The sequence below is a fragment of the Chinchilla lanigera genome, unplaced genomic scaffold, assembly GCF_000276665.1.
Source record: "Chinchilla lanigera isolate Chin_1 unplaced genomic scaffold, ChiLan1.0 scaffold00043, whole genome shotgun sequence".
Taxonomy (NCBI): Eukaryota; Metazoa; Chordata; class Mammalia; order Rodentia; family Chinchillidae; genus Chinchilla; species Chinchilla lanigera.
In genome coordinates this window covers 8651375-8670520 of record NW_004955444.1, presented here as the reverse complement: position 1 = coordinate 8670520, position 19146 = coordinate 8651375, and the positions used below count along the sequence as shown (strand labels likewise).

Sequence of the window (19146 nt, the reverse complement as noted above, 5' to 3'; positions counted from 1 at the left end):
GAAACCTGTCTTAGGTGATTCTGTCACTTTCTTGGTCACTTAAACATTTTGCTTAAGTCTTCTTCCAAGCTGTGGTCTTTTTCTGATTGTAGAGCTGGATCAGAGCCTCCAGCCCTACCCCAACCATCCCTTCCTGCCCTACCCCAACCATCCCTTCCTGCCCTGCCCCAACCATCCCTTCCTGCCCTACCCCAACCATCCCTTCCTGCCCTGCCAGGAATAGATGTTTGTTTCAACCTTGATGCTAATGTCTGCCTGGCCTGTTCGAGGCTTTGCTGCTGCTTCTGAATCTCTATTGGTATTTTCTTCTCAGATCCCCTTCCGCACCCTTCCTGGCTACTGAACCATGTCTGAGATTGTTCCTGTACTGGACTTTGACTTATATCTTTTTTTTTTTTTTAAACATTAAACAGGCCTAAATTCAAACCACTTGTCTGCCACCCACATGTGAACTTGCACAAGCCCCTCAGCCACTCTGATTATTCTGCACCACTTTCTAACTACAAAAACAGTGGTTGATAAGATCTAGCCCATGGGGTAGATGCTGGCTGGCTCTTTTGTCTCAGTGTCTTAGGGTAACTCCATATAAATAATCTTATTTGTCCCTTCTTTTTTAAAACTCTCCAGAACCCTTATATCCAGAGCCTCTTCTCATCTAGCAAGTGCTATTACTTTGTAATGATAATGTGATTACTAAGGTGACGTAAAACATTAGTGAATCCATTTAAAACATGGCACCTCCTCTGTTCACCGAAGGGAGTGAAATCTCCTTCCTTTGAATTCCTATACATTTCATTGATTTATTTATTTGCTGGTATATTCTGCATTGTGTCCATTGTTTCCTACTTTTCTTATATTCCAGTTATCTATCTATCTATCTATTATCTATCATCTATCTATCTATCATCTATCTATCTATCTATCATCTATCTATCTATCATCTATCTATCCATCCACCTATCCATCCATCCTGTTTCCTTTGTTGAGTTATATATGAGTCTTTCTAAGCAGGATCCTGTCATCAGGGTCTTGGAACAAAGTTCTTCTGTCTGATAATGCTTGGTGCATATTTTAAGTATACAGGGTACACATTTAATGATGAATGTGTGAATCCTCAAGAGCACTTTAGGAGCAGAGTGGTATTGATTTCCACTTACTCTCTCATTTTGAATTCATGCTAGTTTGGGATAAAGGCAAGAGCGAGTGAAAATGGTATTAGAAATAGCTGAAGTTGCCTTCTGTCCACCTTCCACAGGCATCTGCCTAGCTTACTTAATGTGCTTGTTTTATTGATGAGACCTCTGCCACCTGGTTTCTTTATTCATAAGTAATAACAATGGAATTGACAATAAATAAAGATGAACTCTTCCTAGTAGCTTGGAAGCCATGTGGTTAAGATCTCATCAGTCAATACAAGTAGACCCAAATGCTCTGCAGGGACTCAGTATATGTCAGCTGTTCACCCTATTGGAGAGGCATTTCCTGGGCCTTAGAGATGGAGGCTATTGTAAGCACATTTTAGAGAGCAAGACTGAACCTCAGCTGCACCCAAGTTTCTATTTTTGGTCAAGTTTCTTTCCAGTTTTTCTTGAGTAAACTGGAGTTTACAATACACTGGAGTTTTGCATGAGTGGCTTCCCATGGGGAAGGATATTTACTTAACCTGATCTGAATGGTCCACATCAGGAATCTAGGTGGCCTCCTATTGTTGGGTTTACTAAGGGATAGTGGGTCTAGAAATTTTCTGACACCTTCCATCTAGTCATTGGGGAGTGGACTTGCAAAGAGCCTGGTTGCTCCTGGGGTCTGCTGTGAAGTAGCCAATCTGGGAAGTCAAAGCATATTCCTCTAGGCTGCCAGGTATGCCCAAGAGACTTCAGATGCCATCTGGGAGCTAGAGGCCAACAAGGAGCTAGAGGCCAACATCCATGTTGGATGGCATTGTTCTAAGACTACCCTACCCTAATCCTTGACACTATCTGCAAATTCGTGGGCATTTTGCAAACCACCCTCTGGTTAGATAATTCACTAGAAAAACTCAGAAAACAAATTGCAAGTTTTCAAGTGCGTGCTTTATTATAGGGAGAGGAAACAGAGCAAAATTAGCTAAAGGAAGAGAGCAAGCGATAGGAAGGTCCTACACAGAGTGTCCCTCGTCTTCAAGGATGTGCTTCTGTGATGTCAAAGTGTGACAGCATCATGGAGTGCTGTCATCCAAGATCACCTGGGCCTCAGTTTCCAGTTCATGTTGGAGCTTCACTGCATAGGAATTGCTGAATGATTCCCTGTCTCGCTGATCTCAGCCTCCAGGACAGCTCTGTGATCCAAAGCTCTGCTCTGAAGCACATGGATGTTCTTCCTGTATATAATGGCCAACTCCCACCCTCAGAGTAGTGTGGCCTGCTTCATCCAAGTGAAGCTTTCTGCATGAAAACATTCCTTCCTAGAAGCTGAAGATAAAGGCCAGATTTCTCTAGGCAAGGCCAAATTCTTTACATGGTCACCAAACGTCTCTTCAGGATCCCCAGGTTTTCTATCTGTGGTCTCTTTTCCAAGGAAATCCATTAAAATAAACCAGCAAACTCATCACCCTGTCATACCTCTCTTTAGCCCATGGACCCTAGCATCGTCACGTGCCATGTTATTACATACCACTGTGTATTAATTGACTTAGTTCTTGGTACACAGCTGGCACTTAGTATACCAGTCTTGTCTGTGAACTCCCTGAAATCACATGTACTGTAATACTTTGAAAATGTTTGCATTTGTCTGTAGGTAGGGGATCTGAACTCATATATTTCATCAAAGTTCAAAGAGGTCTATGTCCTATAACAGGTTAAACACTCCTGTTCCAGATGAAAGTGAGTTTTCTTCCCTCTCACTAGCACCACTGCACTGGCCCTCTGTGAGCTCCAGGAATCTTGCTTACCAGGAGCATGGGGTGCAGTGGAGACAGGGCCTGGGCTGGCAGGGTAAGGGCAGTTTTGCTGTCTTGATTTACAAGACTTCTTGGGTTAATTCTACAGCATCAAAGCAAGCTTTTCTTCTGTCTTTCCTGTGCTCTGCAGGCCAAAAGTTTCTTGTGCTAAAATAAACAATTGAAGTTTCATCAGACTCCACAGAATGAAGGAAAAGTTTTATGTTTCATCCTTTTTATATTATATAACATTATTATGCAAATCTCAATTCTTCAATCTGTTTACTTTATTTAAACTTAAAAAAATAGTATTAAATGCTATAAATAAACCATGTTCAATCCTGTGCATTTGCAATAAATATGCAGCTGGTAATGTAGCCTCTGAAATAATAAACCACTTACCCTGATGGTCAGGCTTTGTATACCCTTAGGTTCTGATTAACCTATAGTTGGCTGGAGGAGGTGTGTGTGCGGAAAGATTCTATTTGTTTTAAAATGTAGACCACCCCCTCCAAACACACACACACACACACACACACACACACACACACACACTTTATTTTGTATGTCTTGTAGTTCTTACATAATCATGGAAATTGTGATGTATTTGTGCCAGCCAGGATTCAACTTTGTTTTACTTTGAGAAGTCTGAAGTCTGGTCATAAAAAAAGATATTATTTTCAGTTCATTTTGATAAGCTTTTAAAGCATCTTGGTTCTCAGCATAGAAGGAAATAGCATTTGATGCTCAGTATTCCTGATTCATTTAGAGATATTACTTGAGTACTATCTGGTATATTATTCAATACTAGAGTCTGTTAGGGGTAATAAATATGAGTGGTTACCCTTGAAAACCTTACAGTTTAGGAGGGAAGATTAGAAGGTCCCAGTACTCACAAGAGTTTATTACAAATGTTGGTTTGTGTGCTTAATTAATATAAAATCCCAGTGACTTTTTGCAGAAATAGAAAAAGCCATCCTAAAATTCATGTGAAATCTCAAGGGGCCTTGAATAGCCAAAATAATCTCAAAAAAGACTAGTAAAATTAGAGGTCTTATAATTCCTGATTTCAAAACTTACTACAAAGCTAGAGTCATCAAAGCAATGCGGTACTGGCAATAAGACAGATACATAGATGTGTAGGATAAACAGAGATCTCAAAGCCTCACATATATGAGCACATGATTTTTGGCAAGGGTGCCAAGACTATTCAGCAAGGAAAGGATGCTCTTTTTGATGAAAGTTACTAGGGGAACTGTATATGCATATGCAAAAGAATGAAGTTTTACCTTCATCTTATACCATATATAAACTCAAGCTGAGTGTGTTGGCACATGTCTGTAATCTCAGAGCTCTGTGAGGTGCAGGCAGGAAGATTGCAAGTTTAAGCACAGCCTGGGCAACTTGACAACTTAGCAAGACCCTGTTTAAAGATAAAAAAATAAAGGAACGCTAGGGATATAACTCAGTGCAAAGGTCGTGGATTCAATCCCCAGTACCCCCCCAACACAGACAAAGTGTGTCAAAGGCTTAAATTCAAAAGTCAAAGTATAAATCTCTTAGAAGAAAACAGAGCAAAACCTTCATGTTGGCAATGAGACTGTTTTATGCTATAGCAGAAAAGAAAACTTTAGCTGGCTGCAAGAGTTAAAGATCTGAGTTCAAAAGTCAAAACCACCACTTCCTATCTGTGTGATATTGATCACATTATCCACCCTTTTTTGGATTCAGCCTTCTCATGTTAGAAGTTAGAGTAAGATAATGATGGTGGGAAATCAGTACATTTAGAGGGTTTAATCCCTTGCCTGGCATACCGCTTATTACCAACATGTATTGGCTGGCCATTACTAACCTTTCAGGGGGAGGCAGCATAATACAGCAGTTAAGCAGGTAGGGTTTGAGTCAGATTTCCTAGGTTCACATCCTAGTTTTACACTTTAGCATCTCTGACTTTGGACAGCTGCTTTATAGGTCTGCTTATAACTGAGGACATTTTCATTATGAATAATGAAATTTATATTAGTATTTCTCTTAGAAAGTTTTAGGGACCCAATGAGATAAATCTCTTGTGTAGTTGTTCAAAAAGTGTTAGTTCTTTCTTCTGTTACTGCTACAGTGCTCATCATCAGGCACATGGTAGCTGCTCACCTAATGGACTGTTATGCTGCCTTAAACCATGATATCTAGTAAGCATTTAATGATATAGATAAATATGTATTATAACCTATCAGGAAAAACATGTTAAGTTGAAAATAAAATTTCATCTCTACTTTGTAAGGAAAAGAAGAAGGATCAAAAAGAAATTTATTGAAATATTAACAGTAGTCAATACTTAGATGGGAAAGTTATTTTTATTTGTTTATATTTATGGGTTCTTTTAATTTTTTTTTTTTACCATGAGCACATACTTTTATAAAATACTCCTATGCTGTTAAATTTGCTGGAGAGAGGGTCAGTTCTCCAGGGTCAATTTTGTCTGCTGTCCCTGGGGAGTTTGGCTTCTAAGAGTAGTTAGAAAGCTGATGTACAGTGGCAAAGGTCATAACCTTTGCTATAATTTGGACTTTAACTATTCCCCAAAGGATGATGTGCTAAAGTCTTGGCCCCTAGGGTGTCTCTATTGGGAGATAGGGGAACCTTTAAGTGGTAGGACCTGGTGAGAGATCTCTGGGTCTCTGCAGGTGTGCCCTTGTGGGGATTATGTATCTCCAGCCTGCTCCTCACTCTCATTTCCTGATCATGAGGTGTGTGGCTTTGCTCTGAAATATGCTCCCGCCATGGTGTGCTACCTTCCCACAGGCCCAAAGCACATGGCTATAGAGAGCCCTTCCTGGTTGTCATTGTGGCCCAAGAAGTTTATATTTTTAATCCCATGGAAAACTTACTGGAATTCTAATGAGTTAATTCCAATCTACCACTCCCAGTGCAACACATGGTGGGAATAAAGACACTCAGGCATATTTGTAGTTATGAGGAACAAATAGGTCCTAAGTGCAGCTATGATGATGGCTAGCCAGAAGCAAAGGCCTTGATCCAGGACTGAACCTGGGTTTTATGAATTCATGAAGAAAGGAGTGGCTGAGGATGAGTGACTATGAGAATGGTGGGAAGTAGGTCGGAGGCCTGAAATCACCTCTGCAACATGCAGAGAGATACGCAGAAAGAATAATCTGCGTAACACAACTGAGGTAGTGTGTGATGTTTTGGGGTTGGTGCTTTAGCTCTGACGTGTAATCTTTTATGCTCTGGGAGGTTATAGCCCCTTATCTTGAGGCTCGATCCCAGCTGACAGCATGGAGAATGGCTCTCCCTCTTGCCTCACCTGAACTCACATATTTTATTTGGGAGCTGTGGGGTGGGGGAAACACTGCCCTGTTGTCATTGATTCAAAGACTGCATATCAGCACCTGTGCTGGACCGATTTGCATTGTTTAAGGCCAATTGAAGGGATAAGGAAAGTTCTAGCCAGCTCTGTAAGTATCAGCACATGGAAATAGGGTCAGGTTTAGCTAAAATGGAGATAATTGCTCCTCCTTCAAGGAGAGTCACCCAGGTGATCCTCCATACAGGGCCAACCATCCATGGACTGCGAACCTCAAAGCTGTGAGCCCAAACAATCATCCTATGGAGAAAAAACTCTTATTTCAGGTATTTTTTCAGAGTATAGTACCAGAAATCTAACAGCTCTGAAGAGGAACAGTGGGTGAAGATGGACAGTTCCACTCCTTATTTTTCATCTGCACATGTGTGCCTGTCTTCCAAGCAGTCTGATCTCTCATTGAAGGCAAAGAAGCTTTGCCATAGAAATCCTCATGCATTTCTTCTAATTCAGGGTCTAGCACAGATATTAGGGTTTAGTGAATGGATGGTCACTCAATGCATGCTGAAAAATAAACAGCATTGATAATGGAGTGAGAAGTCCAAGGCAGTACTGCCCCTGTAGGAGGCTGGCCTGCTTGGATGACCCAAGGGTTCTCTATTGCCCAGAGGGGACAGGTGGAAGGGAAAGCAGGGATAGAGTACAAGAAGTCAGATGACAACACACCTTGGACTGGGCATGGCCCTCAAAACATGCAGCTTCAGGGAAGAAGCTACCTCTTTGCAGCGGACGTCATGTTTTAGCTAAATCTTGTCAAATGTAGTGATTATAAAATGATTTTTATTAGAATAGTAAAAATAGCACTGAAATTATGTTAGAGAAATCATTTGCTCATTGAAAACTACAGAATATACATAGTCAAGAAGTTAACATTTTTCAAAAGTCCATCACGTATGTATAAAATCTCCTCTGTGTCCTTGGGTTAGCATCCATGGATTCAATGAACCTTGAATAAAAAGTAGTATTCAGAAAAATGTTGAGTCTGTATTAAACATAGACTTTTTTCTGTCATTATTCCTTAACAATACAGTATGGCAAATATTTATATAGCAATTATATTGTCTTAGATATTATAAATAATATCTGAGCTTATTTAATACATGCAGATGAATATGCATAGGTTTAGGCAAATAATGCCCTGTCTTATACAAAGTACTTGAGCCTTTCTGGACTTTGGTATCCACAGGGATTTCTGAAATTGGTGCCCCACCAACACTGAGGGATGACTATATATTCATCTTAATTTTTTTATTATAGATATGCATAGTAGTATATATTTAAACTATATACTATTTGTGTCTTGATTTATTTTCTTTCAGTAAACAATATATTTGGACAGCTTTCTATAACTACAGGCACATAACAACTCATCTGGTTAATTGTTGCTCAGTATTTCCTCAAGTAGATGTGCTTTGTTTTTAATCATGTGCTATGTGCCGGAGATGCCATGTACCAATAGACATGGTGCTTATTCTCATAGGGCTAAGGGACCAGAAGGAATTTATTTTTTATTTTTTTGGTGCAGGGAATTGAACTCAGGACCTTGCACTTGCCAGGCAGGTGCTATACTGCTAAGCTATATCCCTAGCCCCCAGAAGGAATTTAGACAATTAAAAAACTAACACGAAGTATACTAAATACTACATGCGGGGAGGCAGAAATTTCTCCTGGAAGACAGATGCAGTGGTGTCCCATTTGGAGCCACAATAATTATTTTTCAGGTACCTCTAGGTGTGTCATTAAGCATACATTTTTATAATTTGGTTATCCCAAGCAAGTCTAAGTGCCATGAGGGCAGGAATGTAATCATATGCACTCATCTGACAGGCACTGTACCTTCTGTGCCTACCAAGGTTTGTGGTTGCATTAGCTTTCTGCCACTGTGACAAAATACCTAAGATAATCAATTTAAAAAGAGGAAAGATTTATTTTGCCTCAGAGTTTCAGAGGTTTGAGTCCATGCTCACTTGACCCCATCACTTTGGGACCGTGGTGGTACGGCACACCAGAGCAGATATATGTGGGAAAAGAGGTCACTTACCTCATGGTGGTCAGGAAGGAGAAAGAACGGGAGGCCGCACCAGAGCCCCCATACCTCCTTCAAGGACACGCCCCCTGTGACTTCACTTCCTTCCACTAGGCCCTGCCTCCTCGTGATTTTTTTCCCTCCCAAAAGTGCTACCACCTGGCAACCAAGCCTTTAACATACGGGTCTTTGGGGAACATTTGCGATCCAAACCATAGCACTAGTAAATAAATAAATGAATAGTATTCCTTTGGATACATTCCCAGAAGTGGAATTACAGCAAATTTATTTAACTGACATCTAAGAACCCACATATAAATAGAAGATATATGTGTGGGTGTGGGTGGGTGTGGGTGGGTGTATGGGTGTGTGGGTTATGTGTGTATGTGTAAGCAATGAATCAGTGAGGGTTTTTTGGGTTTTGTTTTTGTAACACACAAGTAAACGATGGGCAATTTAAATCAGCAACACCTTCAGATATTTCTGTTTACTTACTCTGCTGGTAGTGTACCAAACACAACACTAATTCTCCTTTAAGAAGTTTAAAATGTTGGGTACAGGGTTGAGAAATGTATGTAACTTGTGCGTGACTAAACAGCCATTGTGCAGCATGTTTAAATAGTTACAATATTTAATGTGGGAGACTATTTCCAAGTACATTTTCGTGTATAGCAAGCTTAGGACCACTGAATTAGATGACTTTCTAAATTATGAATGATGTTCTCACTTGAGGCATCCTGCCGCTCCCTCTGTCTCTTACCTGAGGCCCTCAGTTCTGCCACTATTCTTAAGGTGTAGTGACACATCAGTTTCTACATGGTGCCCTCCTAGGCATTCCAGACATATTTCCCATTACCTATTTTAAACTGTGAGCTCCATGAGTCCATCATCATGTTCTAATCGGTCTACAATTTTTATTTTGATCCATAATCAGATGGCTTAAGATTCCTATAACTAACTCCCCCCCAAAACATGGCTTTTCTTGAAAACTGGGACACTCAACCTCTGAGTCAGAATTTTTACGTGGAAAAAATGGTTAGAGTTGAGGGACAGCTATGGGACAGCAAAAGGACAGCTATGGCTTTGTATGAGTAGTACCCTCTTCTGTCTGACAGTGTCCGCCACTCTATTGTCTCCCTGTTTTTGACAATGGATTCCACTTTCTGATTACTGGTGTTTGTTTTAATATTTTTCTATAGTATATAAGTCCATTCTGAATTCCTGTCACTTTCAAAGGAGGGACAGGATCTTGGTGAGGTCTCTAGGTTGACCAGACTGGGCTGAAACTTCCCTTGAGCTCTCAGAGTGCTGGGACTCTAGTCCTGAGCCAGCATAAGGCTCAGTGTCTCAGACATTATCTTTTCTTTCTTTCCAGCTGTGCTCTTCTCTTTCTTTTTCATCTGGAAGACCCCTACCTGTTCTTCGTAATATAGATTAAACATTATATTATGTTTAATATACATTAAATAAGAGTTTTCCCCAAGAATCTCTCCCATCCAGTACCTGAAGCTCTCACCTCACCCTGTGACACACGGGTGAGGTCAAATCCCTCACTTAGCACCTTTATCCCAGCAGCACAAGGGCCCCTGTTTGGGAAACATGAGCTTCCCAGGGCACACAGCCTTTCAGGACCACGCTTGGAGCCAGGCACACAGTGGATCTTCCGAACATGTTCAAAGGTTACATGTCACAGGGAACTATTTTTCTAGCATTTCATTTTCCTTAAAGTCTACTGATGTAAGTCTATTTAGTGCAGTCTGTTGTTTTTTCTGATTCCTGCATTTTCCTTTGTTTTTCATGGAACACATAGCACCGATTTCCTGTCAGGCTTTGCAAATAAATATCAAGGTCAGGGGCTGGAAACATTTCTGGAGCTATGGTGGTGCCTCTTGATTCCTCTGGGCCAAGAAATGCTTTCAACCCCAGAGGGCAGAAGTTTTTCAAAACAAGAGTGTTCCAATAAGGGCGTGTGCTTCCTCTGTTAACTGGGCCCCTCCTTCTAGCTTTTCAAGTACTTGTGGAAGAACAGAACTTCTGGAAGCCTTCGGTATTTTGAACCACTAGCGGCCTAGGTGATGGGACTGTGGTATTTCTGTGGGAGAGGTTCCTACAGACCGGAACATGAAGAGCTGCGGAAAGGAAGATGCGCTTTCTGAAGGGCCAGCCCAGAGGCCGCGGCTTCCTGCTCAGGCTCACACTGCCCCGCGCAGCCATCTGTTCCTGGCCCGGATGGCTGGTCGTATGCTCACAGAAACATTGATCCTTGTGGCCTGGCGGCCATTTGTGCAAACCTCTCCCCATCAGAGCCAGAGCAAAGGCAGAGGGTCCTCTTCATCGGCTGAATGATTTCCTATGTTTGCTAACAGCACAAGCTTCCCCCTTCCCTCCACTGTAATTTTCTCTTTGTTTTTCTTCTCTTTTCCTCTTCTTGAAAGCTGTTAGTGTTTGAGGTGGGCGCTGTGCCTGTCAATAGCAGGGACAGAATCAAAGGCATCGTGCATTAAGGACCTTAATCAGCCCGCGGATGTTTCTTTCATCTCAAAAGAGGTAGCACCCTGCTACTGGGAGTTGCAAGGACTGGAGAGTTTGAAGTGTCTGTGTCCAGAGGGCTTTCCCAGGATGGCTGAAGCGAGGCCTGGCCCAGGGGCTGCCTTTTGGCTGTCATTTTAGTAGTGACAAGGAGGTGTATAATACAGGTCTTCATATGGAGGAGTGAGTGTGTTTATAATCTCCTCCAGCCAACCCCTGTCCAATTTGGATAGAAAAGTGATGCTTCCTCAATTACGTATAAAAGGCTTCAGTCTGATTGCTGTACCTACTGGAGCCATCAGGGAAACCAGTTTCTTGTCCTTCCTAAGGGTTCACTGCAACCCATCTATATTTAATAATACACAAAATTACTTCCAGACAGGGCAGCCTTCCAGCTCAGGAGTAGCGAGAAGATTTAGAATAAGGTCTTTCCGCACAAGCTGGAGCCCTCTGATTTAATTATACACAGGTGTGCACATGGCTGCCTCCAGCCACCTCTGTTCCCATTTAGAAGGGAAAGGTGTGAGCAGGCAGGCCTTGGAAGCCGCCTTCACCCTCTGGTACCCAGCCGTGCCTCCGTTGGCTTCCAGGTCTCTGTCCCCGGGGCCGCCCTTACACAGATTCTTTGCATCTTGCTTAGATTATGGCTACCTCCTCCCATGCGTCTCCTCACTTCCTATTTCTATACATTTCTTCCTCATTAATCAAATGAATATGCATCAGATTTTCTATCTACCCCCCAAACCAGGTAAAAAGTCTTGATAGCTTCCTAATAACAGATAAAGCCCAAACTCCTGAGCTTCTGAGTCCAGGCCCTTGGCAATCTGCACCCAAACTGTCAGATTTTCTCTCCCACACTCCCTCACTTGCCCACCTCACACGTCAGATTTTGTTTCATCAAACTCTTGCAATTTCTCCAGTATACACTGTGCTCTTAGTTCCCACTGCCTTTGTGCATTGATTCATTGTTTATCTCATCAACACATTTTTAATTTTATTGTTACAAAAAAACATGAACACTTCAGGCATTGACTGCGCTTGGTGCTGGGAATTTAGTGGTAGCGAAGTCCTTCATCTTCTTGAAGTTTCCAGTATGTGTAGAAAGGCAGGAAGCAGAGTAACCAAACAGACTAGAAATGACATTGTGCAAGTGTAAAGGAGGACACAGTGGGGTCGTGTGAGAGAAGGAGAGAGAGCCCTGCAGGGGAGGAGATGTCTCTTTCTAACAGATTGTCCGGAAGGCATGTAGAGGCACGGTATTAAGCCGAAACTGGAGAGGTGAGGAAAAACCCGGAGATGAGACCGTCCTTCAGGCAGAAGTGTGTGTAGAAGCCTTGGCATGGAGCAGCACTTAGGACTTTTGAGACCCAATGGAAACCTTGCAGAGTGAAAGCTGAGTAAGAAGAGAGGCTGGCGTAGGTGTGAGGCAGTGGTCTGGGCTTTCGGCACACTCAGAAGCTTGAGTTTTACCCCAGGCAACAGTAACGGGCAGGACGAGGTTAGGCTGAGGTGCAGGGAATGCTTCTTTTCTGGTGGGGCGGTAGAGGTCGTGACAGAACTCTGGGGACAGGCTCATGCAGGGGCAGGGAGGGATGAGGACAAGTTGCTGAGAGGGCCAGTGTGGCCCTGTTTACCCCCATCCTCTCTCTCTGTGGGCCTTGGAGATCTGTGTCAAGCTAGTATAAAGATGGGGCAGGCGAGCGTGTGCCGGTGTCAGGGGGACTCCAACCTCAGCTAGCGAGGGACTCCATGGTCAGGGTTGTCTTTCTAGCTGTCCAAGCAGCCTCTTCCCCCTGTGCAACCTGCTGCCTAAACCAGGGCAGCGAGCCCCAAAACAATCACACAATCACACACTTGCAGACACGGTAGGTCTCGGTCCCGCAGTGGCAAGTTCTCCTCCACGGGCTTTCCTCCGGGAGCGCATCCGTTTTTCTTCGGTTGCTAATAAAAATCCCCAGCCCTGTTCTTTCTCCTTCGCTTCCTTCTATTGCTTCTGACAGAGTTTGCCAGTTAGCTGAGGTCAGGATTTCCTTTTTACAAACAACCTGCTTTCAGTCAGCCGGGCCAGAGGTTTCCTAAATTACAAACCCTTTCATTTCTTCTGCCACAAGTCATCCTGTCAGTTTGTATAATCACACAGATTGGAGAGAGATGGAACTGCTCAGAGAAACCCTGAAAGAAAGACATGCTCTTCAGGCTGTCATGAATGTGAGCCTCTGGATTCTCAAAAAAGCTCTCCTGAAGGGGATGTCTGGAGTTATTTCAACTGAGGCTTGTGTACCTGTGTATAGTGTGGGTAAAGTCTGCAAGGAAATGTCTTAAATTCACACAGTGCCTGTTTTTGCCATGTTCTGTTAAGCAAATGGCCTCCCTCACTCATTTGAATTGGGAAACAGCCACGTTATATGCAAATGTTCTGAAAAGCAAATTTAAGAAGTTATTACAAAACTGTATATGTTTGTTGCTTTCTTTTGATATTTATAAATGCTCACTGGAAGATAAATTTTAAATCAAACTTTGGAAGGATGACCAAACTGGCAGGCTAACGTTAAAATTAAAATTCACACATCGTTTGAAAATTGCTCACTGTGAGCATGAGGTCAGGTAGTCCTTAAAAATTGGAAGGGGTCGCCTGAGACCACCCTGATGTTTAGTGGTAGGCCAGGGAGTGAAAACCAAACTTCAGCGGCCTCATAACCCTAATCTTTCCATGATTCTCTGTTGTATCCAAGAGAGTGGGTTGGGGTCAAGACTTTGCCTTATTTGGCTATGACCCCTGGGCAGAACACTTAACCCAAGTTTTGTAATCTGTAAAATAACAAGGGCTCCACTGAACACTACTGTAAGTCTAGGGTAGTGTGCAGGTATCTCTCATAGGGAAGGCCATGGGTGCTAAAGCCCGGACTGAAGAATTGTTTCTGTCCTGTCTTCTTTTACTTTCTCCCATGAAAGGGAAGCAGTCATGCTCATGTGTAGTGGGAACATAAAGCCTGAAGTGTCACTCTGAGATGGACAGTTAAGCCCTGCCCACCTGCCTTCTCCTGGCCCCTCACCACTCTCTCTCTCTGAGCTCCAGCTGCATAGCCCTGGGGTCCCCTCTTCTTTTCCTTCCTTACTCTTCCTGAGCTTGTTGCATCCTTTCTAATCTAGGGACACTCACAGACTCTTCTCTACTCCCATCTCTTTAATTTTAAAGGGTAAATTAGATCATACCCCTGTGTAAAACGCTCACTGGCCTCCCTTTCAATACTTAGGACACAGCCAAACCCTCAACCTGGCCCTCAAGGTCTTCCGAGTCTCTCTCCTTCATAAAATCATCTACTCTCTTATTTTAGGTCCACGGGTGTGGTTTTCATTCCTACAATACAAACACTAGAAGCATTCTCTGATGAAGACATTTGCCTTTCTGACCTGACTGTCTCATTCATTTGTTCAGTAATTCATTTTTATGTCTGTCGCTACCAAATCCAATGTACACACCCAGTCCTACACTGGGATAGTGCCCAGGGCAGGCCCCAGTGAGTCAGTCTATCAGCTGGAATATGGACTGCCAATAACGACTGGGTGGGGTGAGGTGTTCAAGAGAAGGCGCTCACGCTGTTTGCCACCATGGCAGAGAAGGTACTTGAGACCAGGAGGGGCTAGAGCTGGCCATGATTAGGGTGGCCTGAGTCTCAGAGGTCTTTGCCAGCACTGGACATGCTCTGAAAGAAGGCGAGGCAGACCTCAGTCAGGGCTGTTTGGTCCATTAGAAAGCCTTTTGTCTTCACCTACTGTACTGAAGTTTGTTCAGTAATACAAGACAATGCTGAGAAGAAAGCACAGCATGCATTTGGAGGTCTCTAGAATGCCAGGGGGAGGAATCTGAGCTCTACTCCGTAGTCAAAGAGGTAGTGGGTGTCACGTTAGAAAATTCATTTTCTGAGTGTGTGCCCTTCACTTTGCCTATCTTTCATACTTTCTTCACCTAAGACCTAATAATCCCTTCATTCCCTCCCCTGTACCACTCTGTAAGTATTTTCCTCAAACTCTGTTTCTTCTTAGGGCAAATGTCTCATTATTCAAGCTGCTTTGACCTAGTGTGTGTCTGTGGGAAAGACACACCATGGGGCTGATAAATAGGTCACACAACTATACGCTTGATTTTTCACGTTTGTATATATGAATGTTGTATTTCTAAGATTAAATTCTCAGGAGGAAGGAACTGTATTGTTTTATAGATTTCGGTCAGTGATTAACCTGGCAAATCACAGAGATAAATGTTGTAGATTTTTTTTTTAATGAAACTGCCTTCTATTGCTATGCCTTGAGTATTTAAGCCGCTAAATTGACGACCTGCAATCCAAGATCCTTTATTCTGAATTCTCTTCTATAGTCGATACATTCGAGTCAGAATCCAGTTTGCGTAGTTGATAAGCAAGTACAGACCTTTTCCAGGCATTGGTTCTTACAGTGACCAAAGAAACAGTCACTGCTTTCCAATGTTGATCCCCTGGAGGACGGATGAGGCCATCGCTGCAGTTGCTTCCTTCAACTTTCTTTCTTCGGACTTTGTTCTAATGCAACCAAGATCCCACTGTTACTTTGTATAACCAGGAGGGAAAGATGATGCTGAGATTCAAGGAGTGTACAGTACTTCACAACTCAATTTTATTAATTTAAACACAAAAGTAATGAAGAAAAATTCTGTACACAATTGTGGATACAACACACCTTTTTACAGTAAGGCCAAGATAAATTCTGCCTTTCAATCTGCATAAACATGAAAAGGAGAAGGTTAGAAAATTGTCAACTTCTGTCTGCCTCAAGCAAAAAAGGAAAAGAGAAACTAATTCAACTGTTCAACACTTTGGAGAATTCACAAATGACTAATTCTAGCAGCAACACGAACCTTCAGGAGAGGATGGCGTAGCTCTTTACTAGTTGGGGGGCAAGGCTGGTGCCCCCCAAGATACATACTATTAAAGACAATTAATCCAAAAAGTAATTCCATGGCAATGAAGGCTTTCGATGAGAATGACTAGTGTCCAAACAAATCAATTGCTTCTGGAGAAACTTTCTTATGGATATAACAGAGGTAACAAATTTTATTTGCCAAGATCTATACTTATTATGTAATACACAATATAAGAGGTGTGTAACATTATTGTTTCGGTGGTGATGACTGGGCCATGTCCATTGGTCGCAATGAACTTAGTGGGAAGGAAGACAGAGTACAAATAAAGGACGTGATGTCAAGTTGTGCTGATTTCCAGCTATGTGCTAATGTTCTCCTTTATTTAAACGAGAAAATGCAGGCATAATAATAATTTTGAGCACATGAAAACTCTGCTAGTCTCCAATTCACAAACCATTTTATTAATAAAATATATCTATCATCTATATTCTTTCTGTGGGATGAAGCATTTGAATAATCATTTTTTCCAAGTAGTTACATATAATACATTAGTATTGAAGTGAAACAAATGAGGCAGTAAGAGGACGTTTGATTTGTTTCAAATCGATTAAACAGCTATGTTATTTTTATCCAGGCCCTCCTAACCTCATTTTAAAAGAATCAGAAGAACTGATGGGCAAAAAGATCTGGAAAACAAAATCCTTATTGACACTTAATATCCGTGCTTTTGGTCTTGACAACATTATTTTTAAAAAATCCTTTATCTACATATTTATACCCAATCCTTAGATAAGGCACTGCACATGGCTTTCTGCACAGGCTGCCTCAGGCTTCACTATCAAGGCATTACTACCTTTCAATATCATTTCGCTACACAATATGTAAAAGAATCATCCATTATTACAAATTTACACCAAAAATTCTTTCTGTACATGATTGTCTCAGTGATGTACATATTATACGCTTAAATTAGACATACTTTACTTTGCAATGTGCTAATATTCAAAGAACTTGCCACATCACGAGGCAAAGGCCTTTAATCACTTATTTCTTACGTTATCATCTCTTCAATTATCTGATGTCAAAAAGTCCATTTGGGGGAATTGTATGGTATATGAGTTATACCTCAGTAAATCTGTTTTTTAAAAAGTCTGTTCATAAATAAGTAGAGATGTACAGATTACCCTGGGTATGAGACTCCAAAAAGTAAACCTTCTTTATGAGAAAATTCCTCCACGGGTATTCAAGGATACGTTTCAGTTTTTGTTGTGCAATCAGATTTGCTGTATTGGAGAAGCTGTTTCTGTCACATTGAAAACGCTAAAAGCTGAAGTATTCGCAGGTCCTTTCTTCACAGGTTTGAACCGTGTAGTTACTGTGGCAGAGACACGTTACGCTGTGCTAGAACATTTTCATGGCTTATTTTCATTGGATTCACAGTACTAGAGTCAACAGCCGTTCTGAAGAAATAGATGTGGTCCTCCGTTAACTGCGAGGGCAGAGGTCAAGACCGACAGCAGCTGCGCATCAGTATGTTGAGACTGCTGCATTCTGGTGTCCAGAGCTGACATGAGACACAGCCTGTTGGATCTGGCCCTGGTGACAGGGCAGTTGTGCAGTTTCATAGTGTCTTGAGGCTGTTACAGGTACTCCAGTTCCAAGGCATGATGCAGTGCCATGAGGTCTGAGTGACTGGAGACCCTCCAGAAGGGCATCGCGTGCTGCAGAAGGGCAGACACATGGTGAGGACAAAGAACACATCCAGGCAAGCCCTTCCAGTGCCTACTGAAATCCACTACCATGCTCATTTCAGTATTGTGGGAAGTGTCAGCCAGCTTCTTAACATCACAGCTGTTTAAAATAAAACTAGACCCATGTCTATCACCATGCACTGAAGTAAAAATGGATCATAAATCTAAATACTAAAACAGAAAAACTAAATCTACTGGAGGAGAAAGTAGGTAGAAATCTTGAAGACATAGGAGTAGGCCAAGCGGTCATGAACAATATCCAAACTGCACAGGAAATACTTCAAAGAATCAAGTTGGATCTCATTTTATTGAAAAGATTTTGCACATCGAAAGAAATCACAAACAAGGTAAAAAGAAAACCCATGAATTGGGAAAAAATTTTAGCCAACTATTCCTCAGACAAAGAAGTTCTATCTAGAGTATATAAAGAATTAAAAAAAAAAAAAATCAGGCCACCAAAGTTCAAAGACCCCTTCCAAAAATGGGCATCTGAGATGAATACATACTTCTCAGATGAAGAAATACTAATGGCAAATAAATATATGAAAAAATGTTCAACATCATTGGTTGTTTGAGAAATGCAAATTACAACAACACTGAGATTCCATCTCACCCCAGAAAGAAGGATTATCATCAGGCAGTCAACCAGTAACAAATGCTGGTGGGGCTGTGGGGAAAAAGGAACCCTTCTCCACTGCTGGTGGAAGTGTAGACTGGTGCAACCACTGGTGGAAATCAGTGTGAAAATTCCTTAAAAAGCTAGGATTAGAGGTTGCATTTGATCCAGCTATTCCACTTCTGAGTATTTTTGCAGAAGAATTGAAAACATCATACCACAGTTACATGTGCACCTATGTTTATAGCAGCACAATTTGTCACAGCTAAATCTTGGAAACAACCCAAATGCTCATTAACTAAAGAATGGATTAAAAAATGTGGTATTTTTATACAATGGAGTATTACTCAGCAATAAAGAAAGATAGGCTTTTATAGGTAAATGGATGCAGCTAGAGGCCATACTCTGGAGTGAGATAAATCAGATCTGCATGTGTAAACATCATATTGTCTCCCTAGTGTAAGAAACTGAAAGAGTAAATAAAACCTGAAAGATACAATAGATATTGTGAAAGGGAAAGAAACTACTCAAAAGGAAAAAATAATTGGGATGGCAGAAAGGAGAAAAGAAAGAAAGAGTGAAGGAAATAAATATATATATATTTTAGCTAGATAGCTAGGATAATTATACTACTAATTTCTATTGGTTTATTGAAAGGAACAGTTAATGCTTCATTGATCAGTTTTGCATGCCTACAATTTGAACAATTACTTTGAAAATAACAATATGTAATATAACAACCATTGTTAATTTCCTATCATCTTGTTTTGAAATCCTGTATCATTTTTATTGTTTTTTAAAAACTTATCTTTAAAATAAAAAATAAAATATATCTGCTTACTATCAAGGGCATGATCTAAAGAAAACCAAGTCTAGCAGAGAAGATCTGTGGTTCAAAAGCCCACATGATAAATAATCAGAATTAATACAATATAATAATGCTTACCCTAACTTAACGAGGCACAGTGAACCGATGGAAAGATTTTTATGCATTTATAAGAGGTTCCCATGACAAATGGTGCAGACTTTTC

The 19146-nt window shown here is 41.5% G+C and overlaps 1 protein-coding gene across 11 annotated transcripts in view; it reads right to left on the bottom strand.

Moving 5' to 3' along the window:
* Positions 1-15479: 15479 nt before the first annotated feature.
* Positions 15480-19146, bottom strand: part of Eya1 (EYA transcriptional coactivator and phosphatase 1) — a 318971-nt gene continuing 315304 nt past the window's right edge. For all 11 annotated transcript variants that reach the window (XM_013518208.1, XM_013518207.1, XM_013518204.1 and 8 more), the window contains one exon: positions 15480-17469. In XM_013518208.1, the coding sequence (XP_013373662.1) occupies positions 17389-17469 (81 nt within the window). In that variant the 3' untranslated portion in view covers positions 15480-17388. The remainder of the gene's footprint in view (positions 17470-19146) is intronic.